Source organism: Castor canadensis, chromosome 2 (genome assembly GCF_047511655.1).
Source record: "Castor canadensis chromosome 2, mCasCan1.hap1v2, whole genome shotgun sequence".
NCBI classification, from domain to species: domain Eukaryota; kingdom Metazoa; phylum Chordata; class Mammalia; order Rodentia; family Castoridae; genus Castor; species Castor canadensis.
Window position 1 is genome coordinate 90,195,026 of NC_133387.1, and position 27,235 is coordinate 90,222,260.

The window sequence follows — 27,235 nt, forward strand, 5'->3', positions numbered from 1 at the left end:
TCTTTCAACTGCAGTGGTGGTCCATGCCTCTAATCCCATCACTCAAGAAGCTGAGACAGGAGGATCAGGAATTCGAGACCAGCCTCGTCTATATATCAAGACTGTTTCAAACAAGCAAACGAACAGAAAACCTGCGTGAGAATCTACAAATTATCTCAAAAAGTTTTGACTTCAAAGAAGAATTGAAGGAGTTAGGAAGAAAGTATATTTTTTCCACTCAAGTTTGGAATGAAGATGCTACTAAGATAGTGGCCAGAAAGTCTGTTGGTAAGAGCTACTTCTAGGCGCTGTACCTCACCACCAGGACATTCCCTCCCAGTCAGGAACATTACTTTTAGTCAGCCTTCATTTTTTTCCAGAAGAATCCAAAAACCCCCAGCAAAAGGTGTCAGTCCAGGAACCTACTACTTGAATGGGTGTCAGAGGACATTCTAACCCTAGGAGTCAGCTACATGCAGAGCGTACTGTGATTGTAGCTTTTGTTATTCAGAATGCTGGCAAATGAGAGAGACATCAACCAACCAATTACCAGTGACTAGCAGATAAAAGAAGTCAGTAGGGCAGCTCAGGACCTGCACTGAATGGCACCTTGGGAAAAAAGAGAAACACTGTGAATGGAGACCACTTGTCTTCAGTGAAAGTACATCTCTAGGGTATAATTGGGTGATCTCTGGGCCACCAGGGATCCACGTCTTTCCAATCTATGCTGATCTCGATCTCATCTCCTATACTGACCCCTTTGCTCTTTATTGCCAGACCAAAGACTGGGCACACTGTTCCTCCAATCAGCCCAGCTAAGTCACAGTGAGCTTTCCTCCTGTGAGCTGACACAAAGCAGCGACCCTTCCTGTCCATGTGAAAGCATAGCATGCATTTACCCTTGCTTAATCACCCTTTGGCCAGAAGCCTTCCATAAAGTGTATATGCATTTCTAGCATTGGAGCATTTGTTCTAGTTCCTTTGAAAGAGAACACATTTGACACTCTTGACCTCCACACTTCAACCTAGTTACAGGCTGCTTTCATTGTCATGTCCTATTTGAAATGCTCTTAGGTGAGTAGTACTGCAAAGTGACTAAGAACATGAACTTAGCACTCAGTTGCTGGATTCAAACTCTCACTTTGCCATTTATTACAAGTGAGACCTTGGGCAGGTGATTTGACCACTCTGAACTTCTTTGTGTTATAATGGGGATGATGACAGGTGTTCATCTCACTGGGTAGTCCTGAGGATTAAATGAGACAATCTATGTAAAGTGTTTGAAAGAGTGCCCAGCACACAGGAGTGTTAACACAATGGAAATACTAGTGATTGCTTTCTGTTATTATTCCTTTCCTCCTCTTGATATTCTAAGAGACAACTGAGGTGAGTAAAAATGCTCTAAATTTAAATTCAAATCAACTTGAAGGTCAAAATTTTCTGTGGCAGCTCTTGGTGTAAGTCACTTAAATTCTGTGCCTCAGTTTCCATATTTGCAATGTAGCCACCCCTGGGGGGAAAAAAAAACTTGGAGTACTATTAGTGGAATTCAATAATGTAGCTGCTTAGTCTGGATTTCACTGGCTTTCACACTAGGAACTCAAAGCAGGACTCTGGGTGTTGTATTTTTGTAATATACATCTGTTGCCATGGACAGCAGTGATGGTGAGGCTGGTCCTCTTTCCCGCTCCATCCCCCTTGCCCTGGCGCCTGAGAAACAGAGCATCCCCATGGCAACAGCAGCAGCTGGTCCCTAGATAAGAGGAGCTGGAGCCAGGCAGCAGCAGCCACTTCTGCAGAGGAGTCCATCCTGCCCAACCCCAGGCTCCGTGAACAAGCGCTGCCTCCCAGACTCTCACTTCCTCAACCCAGCGCCTGCACTGGTTGGTAAGTGCTTTGGATTTTTACCCCAGGAAGTTGTATGGTGAGACAAACAAGTTTCCAATAAGTTACAGCTTCTTCTTTGTGGTTACTGGGACAAAGAATGTGGGTTGTGCTTTATGGAGGAAAGCTAAGTTAGAGCTATATAGGGTAGAAAAAGTCACCATTTTGTTATCACTTTTCCAAGGGAGGTGGGGTCCTGAGTTCTATGAGAGTCCATGGTTTTCAAAGTAAATTGTAAGTTTCAAGACAATCACCAGTGTATCTGTGTGTTCACATAGTGTGATGAGTCTTCCCTCACCAGGCTGGCCAAGGGATGCACATCACAAATCATCTTCAAGATACTTCTTAAGGAATACTGCAGATTTAGGACTTCTGAAGGAACAAATCTGATTTTAAAGTGTGGTGCTCAGGGCCTACATTCTACCCTCCTTTTGAAAAGAGGTTTTACAGAGGCTATGTAGCTAGAGGACATGTTACCCGCACACTATACTGTGCTATTGACATAGTTTTTTAAACTTTTTAGCCCATCAAGTGAAGCTAGACCTGTTTGTTTTGGGGATATTCTTTTGACAAAAGTACAGCCAAGCTAATGTCTGCTCACTCCTGAAAATCAGTATAACTCAGTTTCCAGGATCTGGAAATGGGTGTTGTGCCATTGGTTTGTGCACATTATCCTTATCAGCTTTAGAAAAGGCAAGAGAGGGGATGAGGAGATTATTTTGATACTCAATTTAGGTGGATTTAGATACATGTATTACAGTCACAACGGGAAGGGCTGAGGGAGCAAATAAGGCACTTTGTGCTCATGAGAGTTCATGTGTGCCGGGTCCAGTGTTGTACATACTCTGTATTGCTTGTTCTCTCCACAGTCCTAGAGAACAGCCATTGGTATCCACATTTTTCAGATGAAAACTAAGTTTCCAAGAGGACACATAGTTTGCCCAGCTAGAGAGAGGGACAAGCAACCAAGTGTTGTGCCTACCTCAGATTATCTCATGGCAGTGAAGGTTAGCCATCAGGGAGGGATTTTCTGCCCATGAGTTAAACTGCACACTCTCACATCCAACTAAAAAATCTATTCAAGGTTAAGATAAAGTGCCCAAACCAGCTTTTAACAACAGTCTGAACTACAGGTAACACTATTGTCCTTTCGAAACAGGGACTAGTCTGAGCTAGTGGAGTCTGAACTTAGCAAAAAGTATCCTTAAGTATCTGCAAGCTGTGTTAGTGTGCTGGCCCTTCTGTGAGTTCCTTCCCAGGCTCACAGCTCCTTTCTTTCAGTTCTTAGTCTCAAAAGATTGTGACCTTTGTCACATTAGCTTATAGATTTCTCTCAGTGGTATTTGCATTTGCAAGTGTCACTGTGAAAAGAAAAGCTTTGATCTCTTGTGAAAAGAGATTAGTGAGGAAGTTTAGCATCTGGGGTCCTAAAACCTTGGAACCTTGTGTAATTACATGTCTTGATCTCTTGTATAGGCTACAAGGGCCTCCAACATTCTCACAAACAATGACCACCAGCAAAATATTTCAGATCCACAATCCTTTAACCTCTGTTAAGAAATCTGAAAAGCAAAAGGTCTTGTTCTTGTGAAGTTGAATATAAACTCATCTAGTAGCAAAAGCTGACCTGAAAGGAACTACATGTTTATGTTGTCTGTCCTTGAGCTGGTCAGAGTGAATATTTATGTTTGGGCACAGAAATTGTGCATGTGATCACTGGGGCTCCCTGAGAACCCATGGGGATATTGCATTATGAAAATGTCCTGATTTCCACAGCACATTTGACTTCAAGCTCTGCAGGGGAGTGGGCGTGTCAACCAGAGAAGTCCAAGTCACCAGGATGTGAATGTTAGAATGCTTAAATGCAGAGACCATGCTGAGCCAGTAAGTGGCAAGAGACTGTTAAAGGGCCACAAATCTTTGTACTAGAGACAGTTATAAAACACCTCCAATTGTAGTCTCTGTCAGTAAGCTCCTTTAAAGGCTCTAAGTTTGAGACTGGAAGCTGAAGATGCAGAAGACCAACTATTTGGTATGAAGGAAAGAACTGGTGTCTCAAAAGTCCCCAAAATACAGAGAGCTGCTGAGAGAGATGATGAAACCTTCCTTGGTTGGCATGATAAGAGCAGTGTCTCTTTATAATACCTGCTTTTGTGAAGGCTAAATTAAAGAAAGGAATAGCATGGGCGAAGATGGGAATAGGAAGTGGAAATAAACATCTCATTTCATAGTTCAAGAATTCTAAACCCTAAGCAGCTCTCCCCATCATGTACTTGTTCTTTTCTTTTCTTTGAACATCTTCTGACAGGAAGGTCATAATGACATCATGCAAGATAAAAGTATCTTGTAATCCCCTGGGCAAAACATGGGATATTGTACTATAATATCCCAGATGTGGAAATCACCTGTCACTCCCCTTATTCTTTTACTTACATTGATTTGAAATAGTGTTGTTTCCCACCACAGACAAGCTGAGCTGTGTTAGAGAGGAAGTACATGTCAGTTTCGTGATGAATCTTAATGTCCTTAACTTGTCCAGGGCACATTGAGCAGATCCTTGTAGAGTTCATCTGCCAGAGCAGGCCTTCTTTCTGTGGTCTACTGAGGAAAAAGATGTTTTACTCAGATGAAGGCTGATCCTCCCAGGCTTGGCATTTGAATGAAAGTGAAGTTTCAATTGTTTCTTAGAATTTTCCAGTTACATAGCTAGTCTGTATTAATTAGCCAGCTACATAGCCAGGTATAGACAACAGTACATAATAATAGCTGTTATTCAAAAAGTGCCTACAGTGTGCTTGGCATGGAGCTTTCCTCTTTCAGCTTCACACAAACTCTGTGAGGTTGGTATTACTGTTTCTATTTGACAAATAAGAAAACTGAGAGTAAGCAGGGGTGGGGAACAGAGAGGGCCATATGTCCTTGTGTTAACAGCAGAAAGTGTCTCTTAGAAGATCTCAGTCCTTGTGCTCTGGCATGGAAGAATCCAAGCAGGACACGTGGGTGTTGTGAGAAAGAAGAGTTTTATTGTGGGAAAAGGGAAAGGGATTACCTGCTCTATTGGGAGAGAGGGGTTCCATGCCAGTGGAAAGAGAAAAAAAGGGGCTGTAATTTATTTCAGGTCATTTTTATACCATCTTCAACTTGGAGACAGGGGGAGATTATGTGTGGTTACCTGGCAGCCTTGACCTTTGACCTGGGGGAGGAACTAGGAGTGACTCCTGTATACACGTAGGTTAATTCTCAAGTACCCCATGAGGGAAGAAATTCTCATTCTTTCTAACTTATTGCGATTAGAATGGTACTCTTAAGGCCTGTCAGGGAAGGGTCTCATTCCCAAATTTTCCTTAACTCTAGCTGGCCTCACTTGGGTACCAATCTGGGGACATCACAAAGTTAGCCTTTGCAAGTTTTATCATAGCAACAGTAACTTCAAGGGAGAGAGGGGAAAAATTGCATTGCACTTGGCTTCCATTTGCCCTCACTATATCATTAAGATTTAGCAGCTACATCAAAGTCACATGGCTTGTCAAAGAGTTGAGATACAACCTAAGATTATTTGACTCAAAAACCTAGGTTCAAATTAAATAACCTGTTGTTAGACTCATGGTCTAAGAACAAAGAACAGTTTACTTTAGGTTAGGGAAAAGGAAAGGCATATTATTGCCAGACAGAACCAAGAGTAGACAGGGTGGGGTTGGGGATACTCTGACCATGAGTATGTAATTAATGGCAGGTTACTTTAACGTCTCTGAGCTGTGTTTCTTCTAGAGACTTTATTTTCAGCAGACCATCCATTGGATGATTTTCAACACAACTATTACTAGGCCCAATACTGCCCAGAGAGGAGGACAACTGGTTAAATGGGTGCAGGGGACCACATTCGAGATTCTCTCTGTCTGGAGACCTCAGCACTGAGCCCACTCCTTGTGAGTGATGTCTCCATAGCTCTCCTATCCTCAAGCACTGGGAACTTGGTGTGTTTTGGGGGGTGGCCTACCCCCAGGATGGCAGCACACTTCCTTATGGTCCCAGTGAGTTGACTTTCTTTATTCATACATTGTCTGGATTGATTTCTGCTGAAATCACTCAGTACAATCAGTCTGCTAAGAGTGGCACTAAAAGCCAAGCTCAAGTGATCAGCTAATGGCCCCATCTGTTGTATAATGATCTCAGCTCTTGGTGTGGGGGGTGGGGGGCAGGGAGGCCTCAGCCTTTCCTGAGAGTACCACTTATTCCTCAAAGACAACTGAGTTGAACTCATTCTGGGAACTTGAAATGTTAGCATGACTGGACTGTGTAGTCCTCTGCATATGGCAGTCCAGGAATCTCACGAGGATCAGTTCAGTCATCCAAACCTTATTCATTCCTCCCCCACCACCCTTGCTACTGTAGGAGATGAGTCATAAATTACCGGAAAGAACTCAAGAAACAGACTCTAATGAAGATTTTCTATAAATCTCAGCTAATGTATTTCTCATTCAGACCTGACACAAATCCACTCTGGATTTCCACTCCTGGACAATATCTATAATTAATAGCTCTGAAAAAATTCAATGGATTTATAGTCCAGGAAAGATAGTGATATGGGGAAGGAATCAGACTTGCTCTTGTGTCAGGAATCCCTAAGGAAAGAACAAGGAAGATCCATTGAGACTTAGATTTTCTCCTACCACATCTCTACCACCCTCCTAATATTAATGAGGAGGCAGTGCATTACTGCACACTTACAGGATATAATTATGGAAAACCAGAAGCCTGGTTACATTTGGGTTCAGAAGATTCACTTTGGTTTTTGTTTGGTTGGTTACTTTTTAATTTTTACTTTTATTATTATATTAATTATTGTACTGGGGTACATTATGATATTTACAAAAGTGTTTACAATATATGCTATTAAATTCACCCCTTCCATCATTCTCCTTTATTCCCCCTCTTCTTTCTTAAACTAGTTTCAACAGGCTTCATTTTTCCATTTTCATACATAAGTACATACTATTTCTATCACATTCACATTCTTTCTTTTTTAAGAGATTTGGGTGTCTAAATTTCCATCTAGGCTCAGCTATTAAGTAGATATGTTGCTAATAAAGTAAATTTGCAAGCCTCAGTTTTCTTATCTATGAAGTAGAACTCAACAGAGAAAATATAGCTAACGTTTGATCAAGATATTCCATAACTCTTAGCAAACTCATTTCTAATTCAAACTTGGTAAATAATTATTCCAAAACTCTTAAGGTAGGCAAACATTGAACATTTGATACACATATCAAATTACTGCAATTACAGCAATTACTGCTAAATGTGTGTATATGATTCATTGGATTTTAGCTTGCATTTCAAATTTAGTAGCTAAGTATACAAACACACTTGAGAAACAGGATTGAATTGGGAATATAATAGTAAGTACTCAACAAATACATTTATTGAACAAATAAATGAATGAATGAACAGAAGGCAAACTTATGTACTGTCTTTTATACTTCTCAGGTGTTGGAGAAGAAAGTCTCCTTTGATGATGTCCATGGAGCAAATGCAGCCCCTGGAGCTCACAGAAGACAGGCTGGACAAGCTAAACCCACGATGCAGCCACTTAGGTAAATGTTTCAGTGAGAATATCAGTCATGGAAGTCAGAAAGGGGTCTCTGCCATTCTGTCTTCACGCAAATCAGAAAGAGGCCACCCTGAAACCTGATACCCTGTGCATTCTGGTGACAGCCAACAGCAGATGGACAAGCAAATAGCCATGGGTCTATGGGGTCTGCCATGTAAATATTAGCTGAAGTTCATTAGAGTTAAAGAGAGAGGGCAGGCATTATCCTCTTTTGGGGAGTCTGACAGAATCCCAGGCAGAGCTTTTTTTGAGGCAGTAAATGGAATGTGGCAGTATAGCTTGTTTCCAGTATTTCCCGGCACACTTAGGCCCATGTGCAGCACCAATAAAATATTTCAAATATCTCTCTTTGCCTATCAAGGCAGAATTTTAAATAGCCTTTTTCTGCTTTATTGTCAATCTGTTTCCTTTCCAGAACTGACTTTTTGCATAACCTTTGTAATGAAAATGCCAGAAACATTTCTGCTTCTACCCATTTCTAAAAATGAGACACTCAGACTTTTGATGGATAGGCCTTTTGCATATTCATAGCCTTTGTTTATGCTTTGCCTGGCTATGACTTCCCCTCCTCTCCCTTCTCCCCATTTGCCATCAAGATAGTTTATGTTCAGGATTTCTCAAAAAATGGGGAAAAGTGTGATTGAAGTAAAAATCAAAATTAAAATAAATGTCTTGCTCTCTGTACTATATGATGAGCTGTGCCTTAGGTGTGCATGACAGTCCATACCTGACATATCCAGCCTGTGCCTTCAGGAACCCCATGGTTAGACTGCACACATTCTAAGCCACATTCATTCATTCAACCTATAATTGAAACTATACAATGCCAACAGTATATGTAATATAAGGAGGAGAGAGATTAATTGCTTTTTAGTAAGAAATTTAACTGCCTTTTCAGCCAGGTATTAAGAGATATTGTTCCAAGAGCATAGGTTTAATCCTGATCCTATAACCTGCCAGCAGTGTACCCTTTAGCCCTTTACCTGGCCTTTGGAACTTCAGTTTCCTGATCTGAAATTTGGAGATGATAGTAGACTGTTTATGTAGGCTTGGTGTGGGAACTAAATGATAATAATGATATTTAGGAATAATATTAATAATTAACAACTGACAAAACATAGGCACTAATGGATCAGCCAGAACATGTGTTGATGCATGCCATGTGCTGGACTGATGTGAAGTCACCTAGTATATGTGTGGTGCTCAATAAAGTCTCCCCTCATCTTCTTTCCTTGTGTATGTAAGGGCATTGGCATATAGCCCAATGCCCTACACATAGCATAATCTCAATATTGAGATGATTAAATGAAATTATCAAAATTATTTATCTTAAAATTTTAAAATTTTAAGATAAAATGCCCTACACATAGCATAATCTCAATATTGAGATGATTGAATGAAATTATCAAAATTATTTATCTTAAAATTTTAAAATTTTAAATTTTAAATAAAATAAATTATTATTTTATAATAATTTATTTAATAATAATTAAATAAATTATTTTAAAGAATTTAAAATTTTTAAATTTTAAATTATTAATCTAAAATTATTTATCTAAAAATGCTTATTACTATAAAATATGACTGAAGAGAATGATGCCATTTGATTCATTTATTGTGTGTAGTGATCTTTGTTAATACAAGCATAAATTTTAAATTATTAATCTAAAATTATTTATCTAAAAATGCTTATTACATTTTTAATACAAGCATAATGATGCAAGGTTACTAAATATTTGTGATAGTAGCATCCTTACATACATGTTGAATATATTCTAAACCAAAGGATCTTCCACGTCCTTAAAGCCTAATTGACCATAAGCAATTTGAAGGCAGGAATAACTTCTTACCTGTCTTTTTATTCCTAGATTTTGACACAGAGCCTAGAATACACTAGGAGCTTAATAAGCTTTGAATACATGAATGACACTGGTTATGTCTAGACTCATAAACTGAAGTGAAAAGGTTTCACACATTTAATCCCCAATGTTTTAAAGAAATGTACCTGAATATTTTCTTTAAAAAGAGAGAAAAAGAAAAAGGAAGAAAAGAAAAAATCCAGGTGTGGTGGACACACACCTGTAATCCCAGCATTCAATAGGCTGAGGACAGAGAGTTAGATGCTATTCTGAGTTATGTATTAAAACCCTGTATTAAATAAGAAAAGAATAGAATAGAAAAAAGAAAAGGAAGAAAGGAAAGAATGGGGAGTGAAGGAGGAAATGAAAGTTCAAATTAACCTCTAAATTCTCTCATGTTCATTCATATTTGTAGATATAGCTAGACTGCATCCAGTCCATAGGTAAGAATTTCCAGAGAACACAAATAGCTTCTTTATATAGTATCTTTGTTGAATAGCTCCTGATACTAAACATATTTGAGTCCATTCATTAAAGCACACATTCAACAAATATATATTCACTGCTAAGTAGATATCATTAAAGATGGCAGAGAAAACATATGTAGAAATAACTACATCATCCTTTAAAGTTGTTACTGAGTAAAACTGCTATGAATATTCAGAAAATGAGAAAGGGCAGCCAGGAATGTAGTTAATATGAAAAGGCTGAGAAAGATGGGGGCTTTCCTCTGGGTCTGATGGGAAGTTAGGGGTTGAGCAATGTCAGAGTAAAAAAGTTTTTGAGCACATGAAACATATCAGATGCTTTTCAAATGTGAACAAATTTCTCTCTCTCCTTTCCTTTTTTTTTTTGCTATGTGTGTGTGAGAGAGATTTGATATTATCCTCACACTTTAAGTACTGAGAGAATATTAAAGTTCCTAGAAATCAAGATCCAAGTTCTCAGAATTAGCTAATGAGTCAGGATTTGAACTCAGATTAGTTTTCCTCCCACTTAACATGTGTTTATTAGAGGGAGAGGTAATTAAGACCAAAATTACAAAGAAGGGTACAATCCTCAATCTCCAGAGAGACTGTGTCTGGAGCAAGAAATAAATAACTGTAGAACAATTAACAAAGCCTAGAACAAGGCAGAGGAGTACAAAGGAGAGCAACATAGCCAAAAGCATTTAGATTTTCAGAGGCAAGGAGTGATCAGATTGGATTCTTCACCTATCACCAGTTCTGATGGATGTGAGGTAGAAACCAGGCTTCAAAGGCACTGATGAGGCCATGCAGGGGCTGAGAGAAGTACGAGTTCAGCAAGAAGACAATAAGACCTGGAGTTATTATGGGCAAATAGAAGAGTTGCAACACCACGGAACAGAAAAAATGCAAATGTTGAAGCACAGTGTGGGTCATCAGAAGAGCTTGGCTAACCATAGAAATGAAGGCCAGTGAGGAATTTACCAAGAACCCCAGGTTAACTTTCCAAGACCAAGGAATCTTTGGGTTCCCCACTGGCTCTCGGAATCTGTAAAGAGAACAAGCCTTGAGCAAAGGAAACTGAGCATTTAGCATGGAGTACTACTCATCCATCAGAAATTAGACTCAAACCCATTCTGTGACTTGCCTGATCATATTTTTATGTTCCTCTTTGATGATCCATTTAAGCTCTCTTTATTTGGAGATTTTTGGAAATCTAGTTTCCATTCTATTATATGCATTCATGCAAAGATATGGAAGTCTTATGTTAAAGAGAACAAAATAAACACTTTTCTCTTTCAGACCAAATGACTCTGCCTTGATCATCAAGTGCAATTAGAAATCAACCAGTTTGTGACTGGATTCCTACTCATGTTGTATTCTTTTGTTTCTTCATATCCTGTCAAAATCAGATGATCTTTCAGATCAGCTCATTAAGGACTGTGATCTCAAAAAGAAGCCAAGAAAGGGGAAAAATGTGCAGGTAACTCTAAATGTTGACTCAGACCAAAAAAAGCCAAGAAGAAAAGATACACCAGCGCTGCACATTCCACCTTTCATACCAGGTATTGGACCCTAAAGCTGGTTGATACTACTGTAAAGGGGAACCACTGCTGCCTGTTCTCTACAATTCTAAAATATTAGTGCCTTAATACAATGCAATACTTACAATGCAATATGGTATTTTTCATTCATCAGTAGTGGAAGTTGGGGAAGGGAGGAAAGCTCTACTCCAAATAGTCATTCAGGGATCCAGGCTGATGAGCTTTGATATCACCAACACACAATGAACAAAGTCACAATGAATATCCAAAGTTAGCAAGAGTGTCAACATCCAGCAGAAATTAGGGAGGACAGTATGGAGGATTGATGGGGATGTTCATGTGGGACAGGCTTCCATCAGTAATAGCCCTCACATGACCACAAAGAAGACTAGAGAATATAATCCAGCCCTATGCTCAGGAGAAAAGCAAAGCACTTTGATGAACAGCTAACTTGCCTCTATGATAACCTTGAATATGATATAAGATATTTCCTTATTCTCAATAGTTTTGTTTTGTTTCCTTTCCTCATTTACTCTTAGCCATTCTATTCACAACATACTTTGGGGGATACAAATCAAATGAGACATGGATCTCTGTGGGAAGGAACTTTCAGATGTGTAAGAAAAAGAACAAGGGTACATACACAGCTGAAATATTCAGTAAGAAGTAATATCATAATGGAAGTTCTTAGACAAGGACCATGGGAACTGGGTCTGTGAAGTGAATTGTAGGAAATTTTATTAAAGAGTCTATTTTGAAGGAACTATTAAATGATGGAGAAAATGTCACCTGTAGAACAGAGATGAGAAGGCAAGTGTGTGATGGGAGGGGGGTAGAACAATAATTAAAGTATCAGGATGGAAGTGTGTAGCACATACCTTGCAGAACAACAAATAACCATCTCTGGTGAAGGAGGATGGGCTTTCAAGATGACAAATCCAGGCTCAATCTCTGTCTGAAACCTATAAGCTGTAATAAATTGTGCTCATTTCTTTGCCTCACTTCCTCAGATGGGTGATAGTGGTAGTAATACTAAATTCCTGTGGGTTTTATGAGGCTAAAATGAAATCAGGCATAAAAATCCCTCTGTATAGTTGATGTTCTAGTGAAGCTTCAATAAATATTCTTTTTACTATAAGGAAACTTCCATTAAAATAAATTTGAAAAGCTGTGTTGACTACCTTCACCAGGTATATGTGCAAATATATACCTAACATAGAGTCCTCCTGTACTAGTATATGTGCCTTTCACCCTCTTGTGCTCTCTGTTCTCCTAATCATGCAGGTGTGATCTCAGAACAGTTAATTAAAAGATATGATGTTCAAGAGAGACATCCAAAGGGCAAAACAAACCCGGCTCTTCATAACACTGACGTGGAGCAGAAAAAGCCAAGGAGAAAAGACACACCTGCCGTGCACATTCCCCCCTTTATAGCAGGTAAAAGAGCTTGGCCCAGGACATTTGCAGGAGGGGTGGGAGCAGGTCACAGCCTTACCATCTGGAGGTGCCAGGGGCATGGCCTTTGTCCTAGCCCACCAAGCTGTATGGTTCCAGTGCTTCTGGGGAAGAGCTGCGTTTACTGCTTCCTTTCAGATTCATCTTCATTGGCAGCTCCCCAGGGGCTGACTTTGAGTGGGGAAGACTAAGAAATTACTCCTGCTTCAGCAGACCTGGCCAAATTCCCTGAGCCAGTGAAACAGAAATGTCAGTGGGTCCTTGAGAAGAGACGAAACGTCCCCCTCTTCAGGCTTTCATGGATTGTGCATCCTAGGCTAGCAGCTAAAAGCTGGTCCTCCCCAGGTGCATAGATTAACTGACCAAATTTTTAAAACAAGAGAAAGATGGAGGGAGGAGGAAAAAGAAAAAGAAGCAAAATTATTGATAGCTAGCTTAATATGTATGAAATAAACAAAAAACTCTTACTGAGCTATGCTCCTAACCCTAACCTATATGGGAAACTCTACGAGATACAGTCCTAGTCCATGAGAAGTTTCTGGGCAAGTTGGGGAATATGATATTTACACTCATGATTAGAGTATGAGATTGTATGTGTGTGTGCATTTTAGATGGTTTTGTGAGGAGAATGCCATGGGGAGAAATGTACTAATATTTACTGAGACCTTATTAAGCCTTAGATGTGACATTTATCACAGATTTTAAAAAATCATTTGTATAATATAATAGAGTAGCTATTATCTTCTTTTTAGATAAAGAAACTTAAAATTTAATTCACTTACTTAGACAATTTAAAATCTGATATGGGTGAAATTGATGGGTGGATGGCTAATTGACTGATTGGTTGGACCAATGATAGGATAACCATATGAATAAGTAAGTGAATCAGGGTCAAACACTATTCTGTGGTAAAGCTGGAACTCAAACCCAACCTTGTCTCCCTTTGGCCAGTTTTTCACTAAACTACACAATGGTTTGAACTTTTAGCATTATAGGAATTTACAATACATTTTTGGAAGAAGCAATTTGATTGTTACTGTCAAACCAAGTTTTCCATTATTTTATTTAATAAAGAAAAAAATAAAAGACAGCTCAGAAGAAGACATCATGGCAAAAGCAGTTAGGGGCTTGAGATCCCCAGCCATGTTAGAAGGTCTTGTTCAAATTCTCCTCTCCCTTTTCCTCTCTTCCAACCTCCTTTTACCCATATCCAACCCTCTGTCTTTATTACTTTCCTGTATACCTAGGATCAGTGTTGGGTATGTGACCCCACCTGGTCATATTCAGTAATTCTCTCTCTCTCTCTCTCTCTCTCTCTCTCTCTCTCTCTCTCTTTCTATCACACACACACACACACACACAAACAAAGCAACTAGCCTGTCTGAGCCTTGACTACACAACCTTCTGTGATAATACAAATGTACTGATAATGCAGGAAGGTTCAGGACATGCAGAAGTCTAATCCTCAAACTATCTTCATTCTTTTGACAAGTACCTGTTATTTTCTAGGCATTAATACTGGAAGAAAGTCAATAATAATGTAGATAAACAGATAGTAGGATGTCTGCTGGGGTAAATGCTATGAAGAGAAATAAAAGTAGGTAGGGAACAAGAAAGAAAGAACTGGAGATTGTTTCTTTAGATAAAGGTCTGAGGAAGACTCCCTTTCTTAGGCATGGGCCATAAGCAAATACTTAAAGGCACATGTGAGAAGGTACATGGGGATATCTGGGTAAAGAATATTTGTGCTAAAGGAACAAGCCCAAGTGTCCTGAAGTCACTGTGTCTTTAGATTTTATTCAATCAGTAATTATTGATTACCCCATGCCAGGCCCTGCTAAAGTGCTAGACATACATGAGAACTAAAACAAAGAGAAAAAGTCCTTGTCTTCCTGGAGTTTATGCACGAGGTAGGTGAGTTTAATAACTAAGTATTTAGTCCTGAAGCAGAATGAAAGATTTCCTAAAACTCACAGGCAGGCAACTTGTATATCACGAGATAACTTATTCAGAGGGAAGGAAGGTTCTGAGGGCTCCTCTGATACTTCCCTGGGGAGAATCTGTTGGCCTTCACTATTTCCTGCATTGGTCTTTTACCTCATGTATCAGAGAGACAGTAGAGATGGCCAGTCACAGCTGTCCTCCCTGGAATAGTACTTGAAAGACAAAGCTGCTCTCTAGCTATTAACAGAGACATGAGGAGCCAGCCAATACCACCTTCCGATGAAGGGATTTTCTACACATAATTTTCTTTCAGAGTAACTTTGATATTAGAAAGGGGGTCTGGAGATCTTAATATAACTGTCTTAAGAGTATTTCCAATGATGACAATTTATCAATTCCAACTGTTTCCCAAAGGAGGAGGAAAGTGTTACATGGTGATATTTCCATGGTAAAGGTCTTCCATATAAAGGGAATAAGACCTCATCTTGCAGCAAAGGAATCACATTGACTTAATGCAATCCACACAACATTTTTCCCATTCTGCCTATTAGTCTAATTGTTCTATAGGTTATGCTACAATGTGGGAAATTCTGCCCTACAATTGTACATAGCTTAAGCCAATCATCGACTCTTTTTTTTTTTTTTTTGCCTCTGTCAAATATTGCTGTCATTCATCAAATGAAAGAAAATAAAGGCAAAGATTTTGTCACATATTTTCTGATTTGCAAGTAAAGAGCAAAGGCAGGTGGCATGGAGTGTGCAGAGACAATTATCTGGAGAAATGGAACATGGACAGGTAGGAGGGTCTGACCCAGCCTCAGTTGTGTTCTCACAGGTTACCTCACTCCTACCTATGCTACTCACATAGTTTCCCTAAGAAACCCTTCTGTCCATGTCCCATTTGCCTTCCAAGACTCGGTCAGCTCAAAGCCTTTGTTAACAGACCCTTCAAGTCCAAAATGACTTTCTTCAAAATGACTAACATCAACAACTTGCTTGCTGAGTTCAGAGGGACTGGGCTGTGATTTCTTTACTTTTCTGGTATTGACCTTAATAACCATTCCAATCCTTTTTCAATAAGTATCTGCTGATTTGATAGTTCATTTGGCAATCATGATTCTGCAGTATTTGATGGGGACTGGTTGTTTTGTGCAAATTCTTGAATTTATTTTGATAGAACATACTTGGTAGAGGCACAAGAATCTTTATAGTCATGGAATTATCTTAGTCCACAAAACCAAATATGGGCTTTGGAGATAGGAAGATCTAGGTTTCATGTCTTGTTCTGCTCACATGACTTTTGTGGTTTGGGAAAGTTAAAATAAACTATAAGATCTCTTTCATTTCATCTAGCCCTCAAAGGAAGACTGTAAAATCTATCTCAAAGTCTTGTTAACACAATGAAATACAGTACGTAAAACACTTAGCAAGGGTTTCAGCATACAGAGAGTCCTCAGTAAATGTTATATTCCCTCCATTCTGTATTCAGTCTTATATTCCTTGAGATAAGTCAAATTGTTTTTGGAGGATGAGAATTCTCCTAACCACAGCATTTCATCTCTTCATTTAAGCCTACCAAATCAAAAAACTCCCTAAAGCATTGAGCTATAGTCAATGAGGTTGTGGCAATAGAAGCTGCCTATATTCTACTACCTATATCCTAAAGAGAAGCTTCTGTATTTAACCCAAAATATTTCTCAAACATTGCAGTGTATATAAGAATGGGGGAACACTGTACATCTATATACTCTACCATTGTAGAATTCTTTGAGTCAGCAAATCTCTATGCTATAAGAATATGCAATTAATAGATATTGTTGTTTGCTTCTGGCTTTTATTAGCATATTTGCTAAAGTACTTTATTTTTTGAAGAGCCTCTTAGTATCTAAAGATTTGGCAGTAATCAAAATGCTAGTTAAGCTGAGAAGGACTGAGCCTACAGCAGATGCTCAAAATAAGGTTCTAATAAGGGTGTTGAGGGGAACTCACACACAAATGCACTCTGGAGACATCTCTTCTCATTAGCTCTTGGCATGTTGAAACTGGACAAGAATTTACTCTGTCTTCTGTATCTCTTGCTAACCATCTCATTCCCTTAGGTTAATGAGCTTGTCTGACAGGTTTCAACTGCCAGAATGGCCCTTCCATGGGGACTCTTCTCAGGCTTCCTTGCTAGCTCCAGGCTTGTTCCCAACTTGGTCCACAGTTGCCAGGACCCCTATCTTGGAGATGGTATGACAGGGAGTGTTGTTTGTGATTGGCCAGATCTAGGTAGACAAGGCCTCCCTAAGAGAGAAAGATGGTTTCAGTGGAGATTGGAGGTAAAAGGAGCCAAGCAATGCAAAGAATAATGCAGACTTGAAGAGTAGTCTGGTAGAAAACTGGTCTATGGGCTGTGTACATTTGGGTAGTGTTACTGGATTGAAAACCAAAATACTGCACTTGTACAAAAGAAAGGAATGAGTATGTCCTCTGAAAATGATACCTCCTGGTGTAGTCTACTAGGACAGATAGTACCTTCACCTAGCTATCCCAAGTCAGAGGTCCATATCTGTAATATGGATGGTGAGGTTTAGATGGTGCTTTAAGTGGGACCTTTTCATAAGTTGCTTGGTACAAGGCTGATTGCCCCTCAGAGACCTGGGACTGGCAGCCTTGGCCTGAAACATACCAAGGTCTTACAGCAGCAGAGTTTCTTAATACTCTTCCAAGGAAGAGAGGAAGGAACGGACCCACTATGTTCAAGACTTGCACGAGTTGATAGTGTCCTTTGGGACCCACAGGGTAAGGTAGCTATATTGCCTAATGGTTTCGCCATGTGAAAAGTGCTTTGTCAAAGATTCAGGTAAGGTAGCACCTCCTAAAGTTTCTTACACTGTCCAACAGAGTCACCAGCTGGGAGCCAACCCTTCAATACATGAACCTTCGAGGGACATTTAAGATCAAAACCATAACAGCTCCCATATTCTTTCATTATAAAATATTAATATTAATGCTTGACTATATTAAAATAAAATACCAGTTTACTTTCCACTTGAAACTATCTCCTGCACCCCTGTAAGTAGGCCATTCCTCTTTAGGAAGTTTAACATTGATTATTTAACTGGCTTCTTCTAGCTCTGAAATTTCAGCACCTTCCTCCCCATCCTTGGCCTAAATTCTTGATGACTAGATTTCAAGGGTACCCAATTAATTAGGAAGTTTACCAAGATTTGGGAATTTAAAGGTTCTTGCCCATTTTAATCAATCCAAATTTGGCTTAATGTAAAGATATTTGAGGAGGAAGGATGGTAAATTTGAGGGCTCAACATAGCTAATTCTGTGCTCTTCTTCATGCTAACTTTAATTTAAAAAAAAAATCCAAACCTCCATGCAGCTGCTTAAAGAAAAAATATCTCCCATTGTGTTTCATAAGTGATTTATGCAAAAGCCTTAGTTTTAGCTAGACTCTTGCAATTGTGTTTCTCCTCCAATAAATATTAGCTAATTGTAAAGAACCCATCTGAATGAACTAGGAACTGAATCAAATGAATAGTCATTAAGATCAACACATAGTTTCCATTAATTTGCTCCTGTTGAATGAAATCCAGTGCTGTAGGAAGGCTCCTCATGGTGCACAGCTTCCTCCCTTTCATGGACTGAAAGGCCTCTAATTACAAGAGGAAGGAGAGGAGGTGATGCAAGGCCACTATGGGGAAACAGAATTGGGGACTGCTCTGGGGATGGCAGGAATCATGTCATGGAGGACTAGCCTTGAATCACAGCTTCCTTTGTCCTTTTATTACAATCACCCTACTTTATACTTCACAGGATGGGCAGAGCTACTCAGACTTCCTTGCTGCCCTTTTCTGAGCTTATCAATCCACAAAATTATACTCAAAATGTAATATTAGATTTCTGAATTTCACAAACCAGTAAACTGTTTTAAAACAAAACATTATGGAGCCCAACATAGGAATAGCAACCTTTTATTTGGCCTAGTAAGGATGCAAAAAAAAAAAAATCTAACATCTCTAAAATTTTATAAAAGAAAGAATATTTTCATTCTCAAAAGAAGGAAAAAATTGTCTTCAGATAAAGAATCACTCTTTAAACTGTAACCATAGAGCTAATTGAAAATTCACTATACTTGCCTTATTTTCTCTTATTGCTCTGAACTATGTGAACTTTGTCATAAGGTCAGTAGGGTGTGTTTTCCATCCTACTGTACAGAAACCTTGGGAGCAGAACTCAGAGAAAGAAGGTGAAGATTGCTTCTACCTCCCTGGCTGTGCATCCCCCCCCATGCCCTGATTGGTGTCCTCGTTCAACACCTCTGGGAAGACCAAACAAGGTCACCCAGCAAACCCCCACTCCCCTCCCACAAAAGGACGTAGAAAAGTTTCTGGGTTGCTGGGCTCCTGTGCACTGTGTTGAGGCTGTGAGACTGTCTAGCATTTTAATTAGAGGCACTTAATTGCAGGTTTGTGCTTTGTTTTGCAGGTGTGACTCTGCTTAGGGATGAGAGACCCAGAGTGATCGTGGAAGATGACGAAAAGGATGGCGACAAGATAACTATTTAAAGATATCCCTCCTGAGATCATGTGTAAATAGGTTAGATTGGTTCCCTATGGTGACTTGGAGAAAAAAATAGACTTGTTTCTGCTCTCATTTTGTCCTAGTCTGATTTTAAGACCTAAACACCTCCTTCTCAAGAGACATACTACAACAGATTGCCAGGCACCTCTTTGTGTCTTTCTTATTCCTTGAGTCTGCTTTATATTCCTATTCCTTGAACTTTCATATTCCAATGCAGTGGAAACAGACCATCCTGAATAAGGAGGTAACAGGGAGGGCTCTGGTGTTCCATTGGTGCATCTTCTAGATCAATTTATGAAACAAAAAACATAGGTAACAAGAGCCTCCTTTATTCCTGGTTTGTCTGCTGGGCAGAATCTGACTTAATATCATCCTAACACCTGTCCAGTAGGGCTACCTGTGCCAGTTAAAGAGGTGAGAATACTGGCTGCTTTGAAGAACATGGTCTGTAATTTCTCCTGTTCCATCTTGAGAGTCCAACTCTGGTGACATTCCCAAGATCTTACTGTAAAAGTGAACTGTTGAACTGGGAGAGTCAGCCATCTTCCATGCCATAAATGAAAATAGCAGAAGCTGAAAACACTGCTTCTCTGTCTGAGAGGCTCAGCAATGTATCCTCATATTTATTTTTGTTTTAAAATCAATAGTTCTTAACCATATTGCTCTGATATTTTTGAATTGGGTCACAAATGAGTTATTAATGATAGGTAAAATTCCAGTATTTGTGATACATTTACTTTTTTAAAAAAATTAAGATCAGTTGAAGGTCATTCTGATATTTTTGGTATCTTGCTTATTTAGACTCTGATACACTTTCTTAGGCAGGAGCACAAACTATGGTGTTAGCTAGTCATCAAGAACTTATATTTAATCCCTGCCCTAACCTGTGATCTGTGGGTGCCTGGGTGGGAGTCTTTGCACAAGAACCTCATCCATCAGGCAATAGATAAGGAGAAAGGAGAGGACTATTATTAAAAGGGAGAATTGTAGACATGACAGTGATCATATCTAAGGCTGATAATATGAAAGCTCTGTGGTGTTTTTAGCCCCTCTGTCTTTCTGTTTCCACCATTTGGAAGGGAACATGCTGGAAATAAAACTACTTCTATCCACATCTCTATGCTCTGATGCCTTTCTCCTAAAAATGTTCTTCTTGCTTATAATTATAAAGAACAGAGGTTGCAAAAGAGACTCACAGGTTTGGTTTGGTTTTGCTTTTGTTTTTGTTTAGCCTTCAGAGGTTTCAAAGTGTATGAACTAGCTGTCAACATCTAACATTACAATCAAAAGAATTAACATAAAATTCTAGACTTCCAGATTCTCTTGGGAAAATGTCTGAAGAGCTGGAAGCACTGAGTCTGATTTGAAACATGCAACCCTCAGCTGCAACTGAGGCCTAGAAATTCTTCAGAAGTAACGAGCAAGTCTCCAGTTTTCCATATGCCCCACCTCAACTGATTTCCCATTGACTTCACCTTCTAGTCTTTCATTTGGGTTTAGACCCACATTCTATTCCTGGTGACTTTCTACTTTTTGATTCCAGCTCTGCAGTCCCATTGTGATGATTCAATCACAGCTTTGAGGGAGTGGAGAGTAAGATTGCAGCCAGATTGCTGATTGAATCTTAAATGGTGAAACAGGCCACCATAAAGTCTTTAAGAAGCCAAAACCAATTATAGGTATGTGGATAATGGGATTATATCACCACCAATGGCAATTTTTTAGCAGAGATGCCTCACTCAGAAAACACAGACACACTCTTATCCTGTCAGATTTACCATGTTAACATAAGGGTACATCTGTGGCTATGCTTACAGGATGTACTCAGTAACTCCTAGCTGCTCAGGAAAAAAACCCATCTTTTCTGATTTCTTGGGGTCAGATGGAAGCAAACTGGCTCCTGTAGAAACAAAGGCTTGGGTTCTAGCCCTAATTATATGTCACTGAGCCAAGTCCCTGGAACTCTCTGTTTCTTTATCTTGAAAATGAGGACAATATCTTTCCTTTGCCTTTTTCATAGTTTGAAAATTAAATGAGATAATGTGTGACAAAAGGCTTTGTAAGCTAAAATTCGCTAAGTATAACATAGAATAATTTGAAGACATCATCACAGCATGGACTATGTCTTTTCTACAGCCAAACCTCTATTTCTGAGTATTGAATAGGTAGCAATTATGTGGAACAGACTCGCTGCATCTGAAGAAGGATTTAAAATGGGAGAGAGACCTGTTCACCCTCTCTTCCTGGGAAGGTGGCCTCTATGGCAGAATCCCAGCCTCCATGGAGTCAACTCAAAACGGTGAGGAACAAAACCAGTCAAAACATAGCCAACCCTGGACATCACTGGCATGATCTGGGTTGAAGCCAAACCTCTCTCTTTTACCATGTGGCCCTTTTCAGGGCAGGTAAATTAGAGGTTCAGTGATGAAGCTTACATTTTAATTAGAATAGTTCTCAGTACTTTTCGAAAACTTTCCTTCAACCAAATAATAGTTCTGATAAGATATTAAAATCATTTCAAGATACCTATTCAGAAAGAAGGCTTTAACTAAAGGTGTCCCAACAGAAATGGCAAAGCAGTTGTTCACTTGTTCCTCCTGGTGACATCTACATGGAGTTCAGGCTATGTGAGAGGAGGAGGCAGTAGACATGAACAAAAGATTTAGCCTTCTTTCAAAAGCCCCACACAAGGAGTTTGATAGGAAGACTGAGGACCATGTCATACATGGACCACAGACCATGAACACTCAAGCCCTCCACTGCTACACATAGGTCCATAGCCAGGGACAGAAATCAAGAGGTATAGAAGACCCTGGTCCTCTCAACTTTTCAGAAATGCTTTGTAGTAAGTTTTCTGTTTGAAGCCTTGATTTCCCCTCCTTGAATAGTTTATAATTCCCAGTTTTCCCCAGCACTCAAGGGTAAGGGACCCTGAGGCTTAAACTTCACCAACTTACCCTGTCTTGTGAGGGGAAGGAAGCTTTTACGAGCCTGAACATATTTCTTTTACCTTTTTTTCCAGTCAGTCCAAACATCTTATGTTCTCCACACACTATCACTGGCCAGATTTTTTTTTAGCACATAGTTGATGCAATTGAAAGATGAACGTTAAGATGACAAGAATGTCCATTTGAAGAAACTTAAAAGGGAAGTGTTTCCACAGTTCTTTGGTCACAGACTAGGATGTCTGTCCTTCAAAACTGAGCATCTGAGAAAGACTCCTCCATGTCCTGGATGGTGCTATTACAACCTCTGGGTGCAAGTTCTCATGTGTTCTGGGGAAGCACAGTTCCATTCCTGCTCTTCCCAGGACATGCTGTCTTTCCTCTGCTGATCCAAACTCAGAAATCTGACAATTTGCCAAGGCATAAGAAAGATGCCCACTCTGTATTTTAAGTCATACAATAAGAATAAGACATGATAGAGCATATACTTAGCAGTCTTGGGTTCAATCCCCAGCACCATAAGAAGGAGAAGGAGAAAGGAAAAAAGAAGGAAAGAAGGAAGGAGGGAGAGAGGAAGGGAAAAAGGAGGTAGGGAAAAATAGAAGGTGAAAGAAAGGAGGAGCAGAAGGAGAGGGAGAAGAAGAAGAACAACAACAATGACAAAAACAAGAAGAAGAAAAGGAAAAGCAGCCAAGCATTGTGCTTACTATGCTCAAGACATTTTTTGCAAAGACATAGAACATACTAATTTTAATATACCCAATTTTAAATTACATAGTACTAAAATTATCTCATTTCTCTCTATATTCATAACTAACAGTAAAAGAATATTTAATGTTTTCATAAAAAATTTTAAAGATCACAGAACAATGTAATTTTTTCCTATTGCATATTAAGATTACTGCTCATGGTTTTAACTTGCATAGTTACATTTATGGTTCCAAACTACTATGCAAAGCAAAGTTTGCTTGTCTTTAGATCTTGGTTCCAAAAGAGTGTGTGGGTTTTTGTTACAGGGAAGGAAAGAAAGAAGGGAAGATAGGAGTGATTACTATTATCAGTCCACAGAGATGACATGAATTAGAACCCAGAGAATAGGGTCCCAAGTTGGAAGCCAGAAAATTAACTAATCGGGCTAGATGGCAAGGTAGGAAAACAAACTGATTAGAAAGCAGATATCATCATTAATAAGAAGGTTGTTGATGCAGTTGATATACTAGTTCTAAGACCAAATGCTCCCGAGGCTTTGCTTTTATTCACAGTGGTAGATGAGACTGTCCCTTATTAAAGGATCTATCATGCTTGCAGTCTTAAATTCTCTTCAAGCAGAGGGAAATAAGATGGGTCAGTTCAGAGACCTGAAATATATGTCGGGGTCTATCTAAAGTAGATGGAGAAGCAAAGAGGAAAAGGTCACAACCAAATTGCTTTCAAACTGATGACTTAATGCCAGGATATGAGGAAAGATGACATAGTGAGATAGCAAACAGCAAGGATTTCTTAACTGTGTGGTTCCCCTGTGTTTCAGGATTTGACCCACGCCATGCAGTAATACCAACCTTGGACTCAGAGTGTGCTCTCTTGTCAGATGCTTGGTCCCTCAGCATCTCTTGGACTTCACAGTTGTGGATATGGTAGGGCAGAGAGAACACCTCCCCATCCAACATCTTAGAATACTGATCCACAGGTTGCATCTTTACCTGGAACCTCTAGTAATGGACAGAAGGATGGCACAGGATTGAGACTGGAAGGAAGACTTAGTCAATGGAGATGAAAGAATGGGTCCACAAGGAGTTTGATAGGAAGACTGAGGACCATGGCATACATGGACCACAGATCATGAACACTCAAGCCCTCCACTGCTACACATAGGTCCATAGCCAGGGACAGAAATCAAGAGGTATAGAAGACCCTGGTCCTCTCAGGATATAAGAACTCAATTTTATTATCCTATCTGAGTGAAAAATGAGACCTCATCACTTTCTTCCTGGAGTTTGGACTAATGGTTCAATCACATCAGAAGGGAAAGAGACCCAAATTTCCATGCTGCTGGTAGCTGATGCTGATGCTACGGGGCTATGTGCACTGGCATTAGAGTGCTGGAGCTTGGGCATGTGAGGGGCCACATGCCCAGTGCAGGCAGGCATTGTGGAAGGAAGAAGAAGAACCTCATTTCATTGCACCAAACTGTCTTTCAGCATGAACTGAGAGCCAGAGGATGGGAATTCAGGGCCAGACTTGGAGTTTGGCATGGAGAAAGTACTGCCATGTAGCTACTAGCTACTGCGGAGCACCTGGGGTACTTCCTAGGTGTCTGGCATGGGTTCTGGGACTATTTTAGGGGGAAAATGTCTGGCACATTCCCCAGGGTAAGGAGAGTCAAGATTGTGAGCCCCCTGAGGTCCTGAAACCACCGGCTTTAAACCAAACACACCTTACTTCCCACATGGAACACCCAAGTAGCTTCTGCAATGTAAACAAAGATAGCAGAGAGACAAATAGGGAGTGTGAAAAAAGTATAGTGTGGAGATGGAGCAGGATGGGGGCGAAGTTAGGCTCAGTAGCAGATCCAGGTTTAGGACTCTTGAGTATCTGGGTTCCTTTTTTTTGTTTAACAACTTTTCAGAAATGCTTTGTAGTAAGTTTTCTGTTTGAAGCCTTGATTTCCCCTCCTTGAATAGTTTATAATTCCCAGTTTTCCCCAGCACTCAAGGGTAAGGGACCCTGAGGCTTAAACTTCACCAACTTACCCTGTCTTGTGAGGGGAAGGAAGCTTTTATGAGCCTGAACATATTTCTTTTACCTTTTTTTCCAGTCAGTCCAAACATCTTATGTTCTCCACACACTATCACTGGCCAGATTTTTTTTTAGCACATAGTTGATGCAATTGAAAGATGAACGTTAAGATGACAAGAATGTCCATTTGAAGAAACTTAAAAGGGAAGTGTTTCCACAGTTCTTTGGTCACAGACTAGGATGTCTGTCCTTCAAAACTGAGCATCTGAGAAAGACTCCTCCATGTCCTGGATGGTGCTATTACAACCTCTGGGTGCAAGTTCTCATGTGTTCTGGGGAAGCACAGTTCCATTCCTGCTCTTCCCAGGACATGCTGTCTTTCCTCTGCATTATCATCTGACCTTGTGGCTCTGTGTTCCATCTGACACACAGCAGTTGAAACAAACAAATTTTACATTAATTGAAAGGAGAAATCACGAATATGAAGGATTCTGAGCATGGTGGTCAACGCCCATTTCTCTGAAGCTTCTTCTAAAAAAAACAAAATCCTGTTACAAAACAATCCAACTGTAAAAAAATAATCTTACAACTAATCCTGCTAGGCCCCAGTTCCTTCTGCCCCATAAGAAAGTTTCTTGCTTCCATTGCCAAGTGTTTGATCTTTTGTTCAAAAAAGATTATACTTAGAAGTCCAATATGTGGAAGACATAAAAGCTGAGAAGCCAAGTTGGAGGAATGGGGAACGTCCCAAGCCTGCTCTACACTTTGCCCCTCCACTTCATCTAGTACCCCTAAAGGAAACCCCTAGAACTGTTCTGAGCAGTATTAGAAAGCATTACTCTAGGTGATTAGGAGATTTAAGCTTCTCTTCAGCTGCCTCCAACCTGAGCATCCTCAGTTCATGCTCAGCCCCCAGCCTCCCAAGTCTAGTGGGATGCAGGTTTTCATTGTGTGGATAATGTATGGGTTTTAATATACAAGTTGCAATCTCTGTCTTTGATATGCCCCGTGCATTTCTGAATAGGAACAGCATCCCTGGCGACTCCTCACTCTGAGCAGAAGCCAAATCTGCAGCCAGTCTCCTATAGAGCAATGCAAAAGCCAGCAATAAAAAAACTAAATAGCAAATCAACAGGGTGTAGTTCTTGAACAAATGCACATTCATAATTTTTAACTGTGTAGTTATAAATCCCCTCCTAGAGTTTTGCTCTAACGACTCGAAACAGAAAGGAAGCTTTTATTTTTTTTCTCCATTTGAGTATTTTAGTGAAGGAGCACTATACATTTGCAGGAGTACAAATATCTATACTTTTTACGACCTTAAACAATTACATCAGATATAGTAGAGTTAAAAGAATCAATGTCTGATTTTACCAAACCCTGCATCTAAAATGAGATTATTATCAAGCACACAGATCATTTTAGAGAACAAAAAGAGTATACTTGACTTGCTAAAGACATACTTTATCACCAATTCTTCAATTACAAGACTATCTGTGTGTACGAGTAGATGCATATAAATCTCAGCCCCGAATGTTCTTTCCAATCAATATTAAACACACAGGGATTAACATAGGGGAGTATATTCTGGATCCATTTAATCTCAAGCTCAACTGTGAGCGATAGGGTTAGGGGAAGAGGTTAACAGAAAGAATATTCTAGAGCAGAGATTATGTTCATCGTTCAGAGATAATAAGCTCTCAGCAACAGGGCTCCTGTTCTCAGAATGCTTAAATTAGCAAATGACACCCAATTATCTGGAATGTTGTTGATAAATAGAATTCCCCATAAGAACAGTAATGTTCTCGCTCTGTGCTGACCAATATGGTGACCTAGGGACTTGAAATGTGTTTAGTGAGACTGAGAAACTCAAAGTTTAGTTTTATTTAATTTTGGTTGAGTTTCACATAAATAACCACAAAAAAATCCTGATTACTTCATTGTACATGCAGATTTGGAGCATTGAGATTCCTAATTTGGGAGGCTGTGGTTAGACATAGTATCAGCTATCCAAGCAGTCAGTCTAATGGAGTATATAGAAACAAGAGATGTTAAATTGGAAGATATTTTAGCATGTTCATGTAGCAGGAAGTAGAGATTAGGAACTTCATGTTAAATGTAAGAGGTTAACTTATAATGGAATTCAATAGGAAAATTAGCAAAGCTTGGAAAAGCTCTAGTCAGGAAATCCCAACTCAGACAAGAGCACAAGCTAAGATGCTTTTGTTCTTGA

The 27,235-nt window shown here is 39.6% G+C and overlaps 1 protein-coding gene across 1 annotated transcript; it reads left to right on the plus strand.

Moving 5' to 3' along the window:
• Positions 1 to 1,716: 1,716 nt before the first annotated feature.
• Ppp1r17 (protein phosphatase 1 regulatory subunit 17) lies at positions 1,717 to 20,435 on the plus strand. The gene is made up of 5 exons (XM_020154368.2): positions 1,717 to 1,866; positions 7,351 to 7,457; positions 11,213 to 11,365; positions 12,629 to 12,781; positions 19,226 to 20,435. The coding sequence occupies exons 2-5, from the start codon at positions 7,376 to 7,378 to the stop codon at positions 19,303 to 19,305; spliced, it is 468 nt and encodes a 155-aa protein (XP_020009957.2). The 5' UTR covers positions 1,717 to 1,866; positions 7,351 to 7,375; the 3' UTR covers positions 19,306 to 20,435.
• Positions 20,436 to 27,235: the final 6,800 nt, after the last annotated feature.

Coding starts and splice junctions, on each gene's coding strand:
- Ppp1r17 (XM_020154368.2), top strand. CDS start 7,376: ATGATGTCCATGGAGCAAATGCAGCCCCTGGAGCTCACAGAAGACAGG. Junction 11,366..12,628: donor CATTCCACCTTTCATACCAG/GTATTGGACCCT, acceptor CTAATCATGCAG/GTGTGATCTCAGAACAGTTA. Junction 12,782..19,225: donor CATTCCCCCCTTTATAGCAG/GTAAAAGAGCTT, acceptor TTTGTTTTGCAG/GTGTGACTCTGCTTAGGGAT.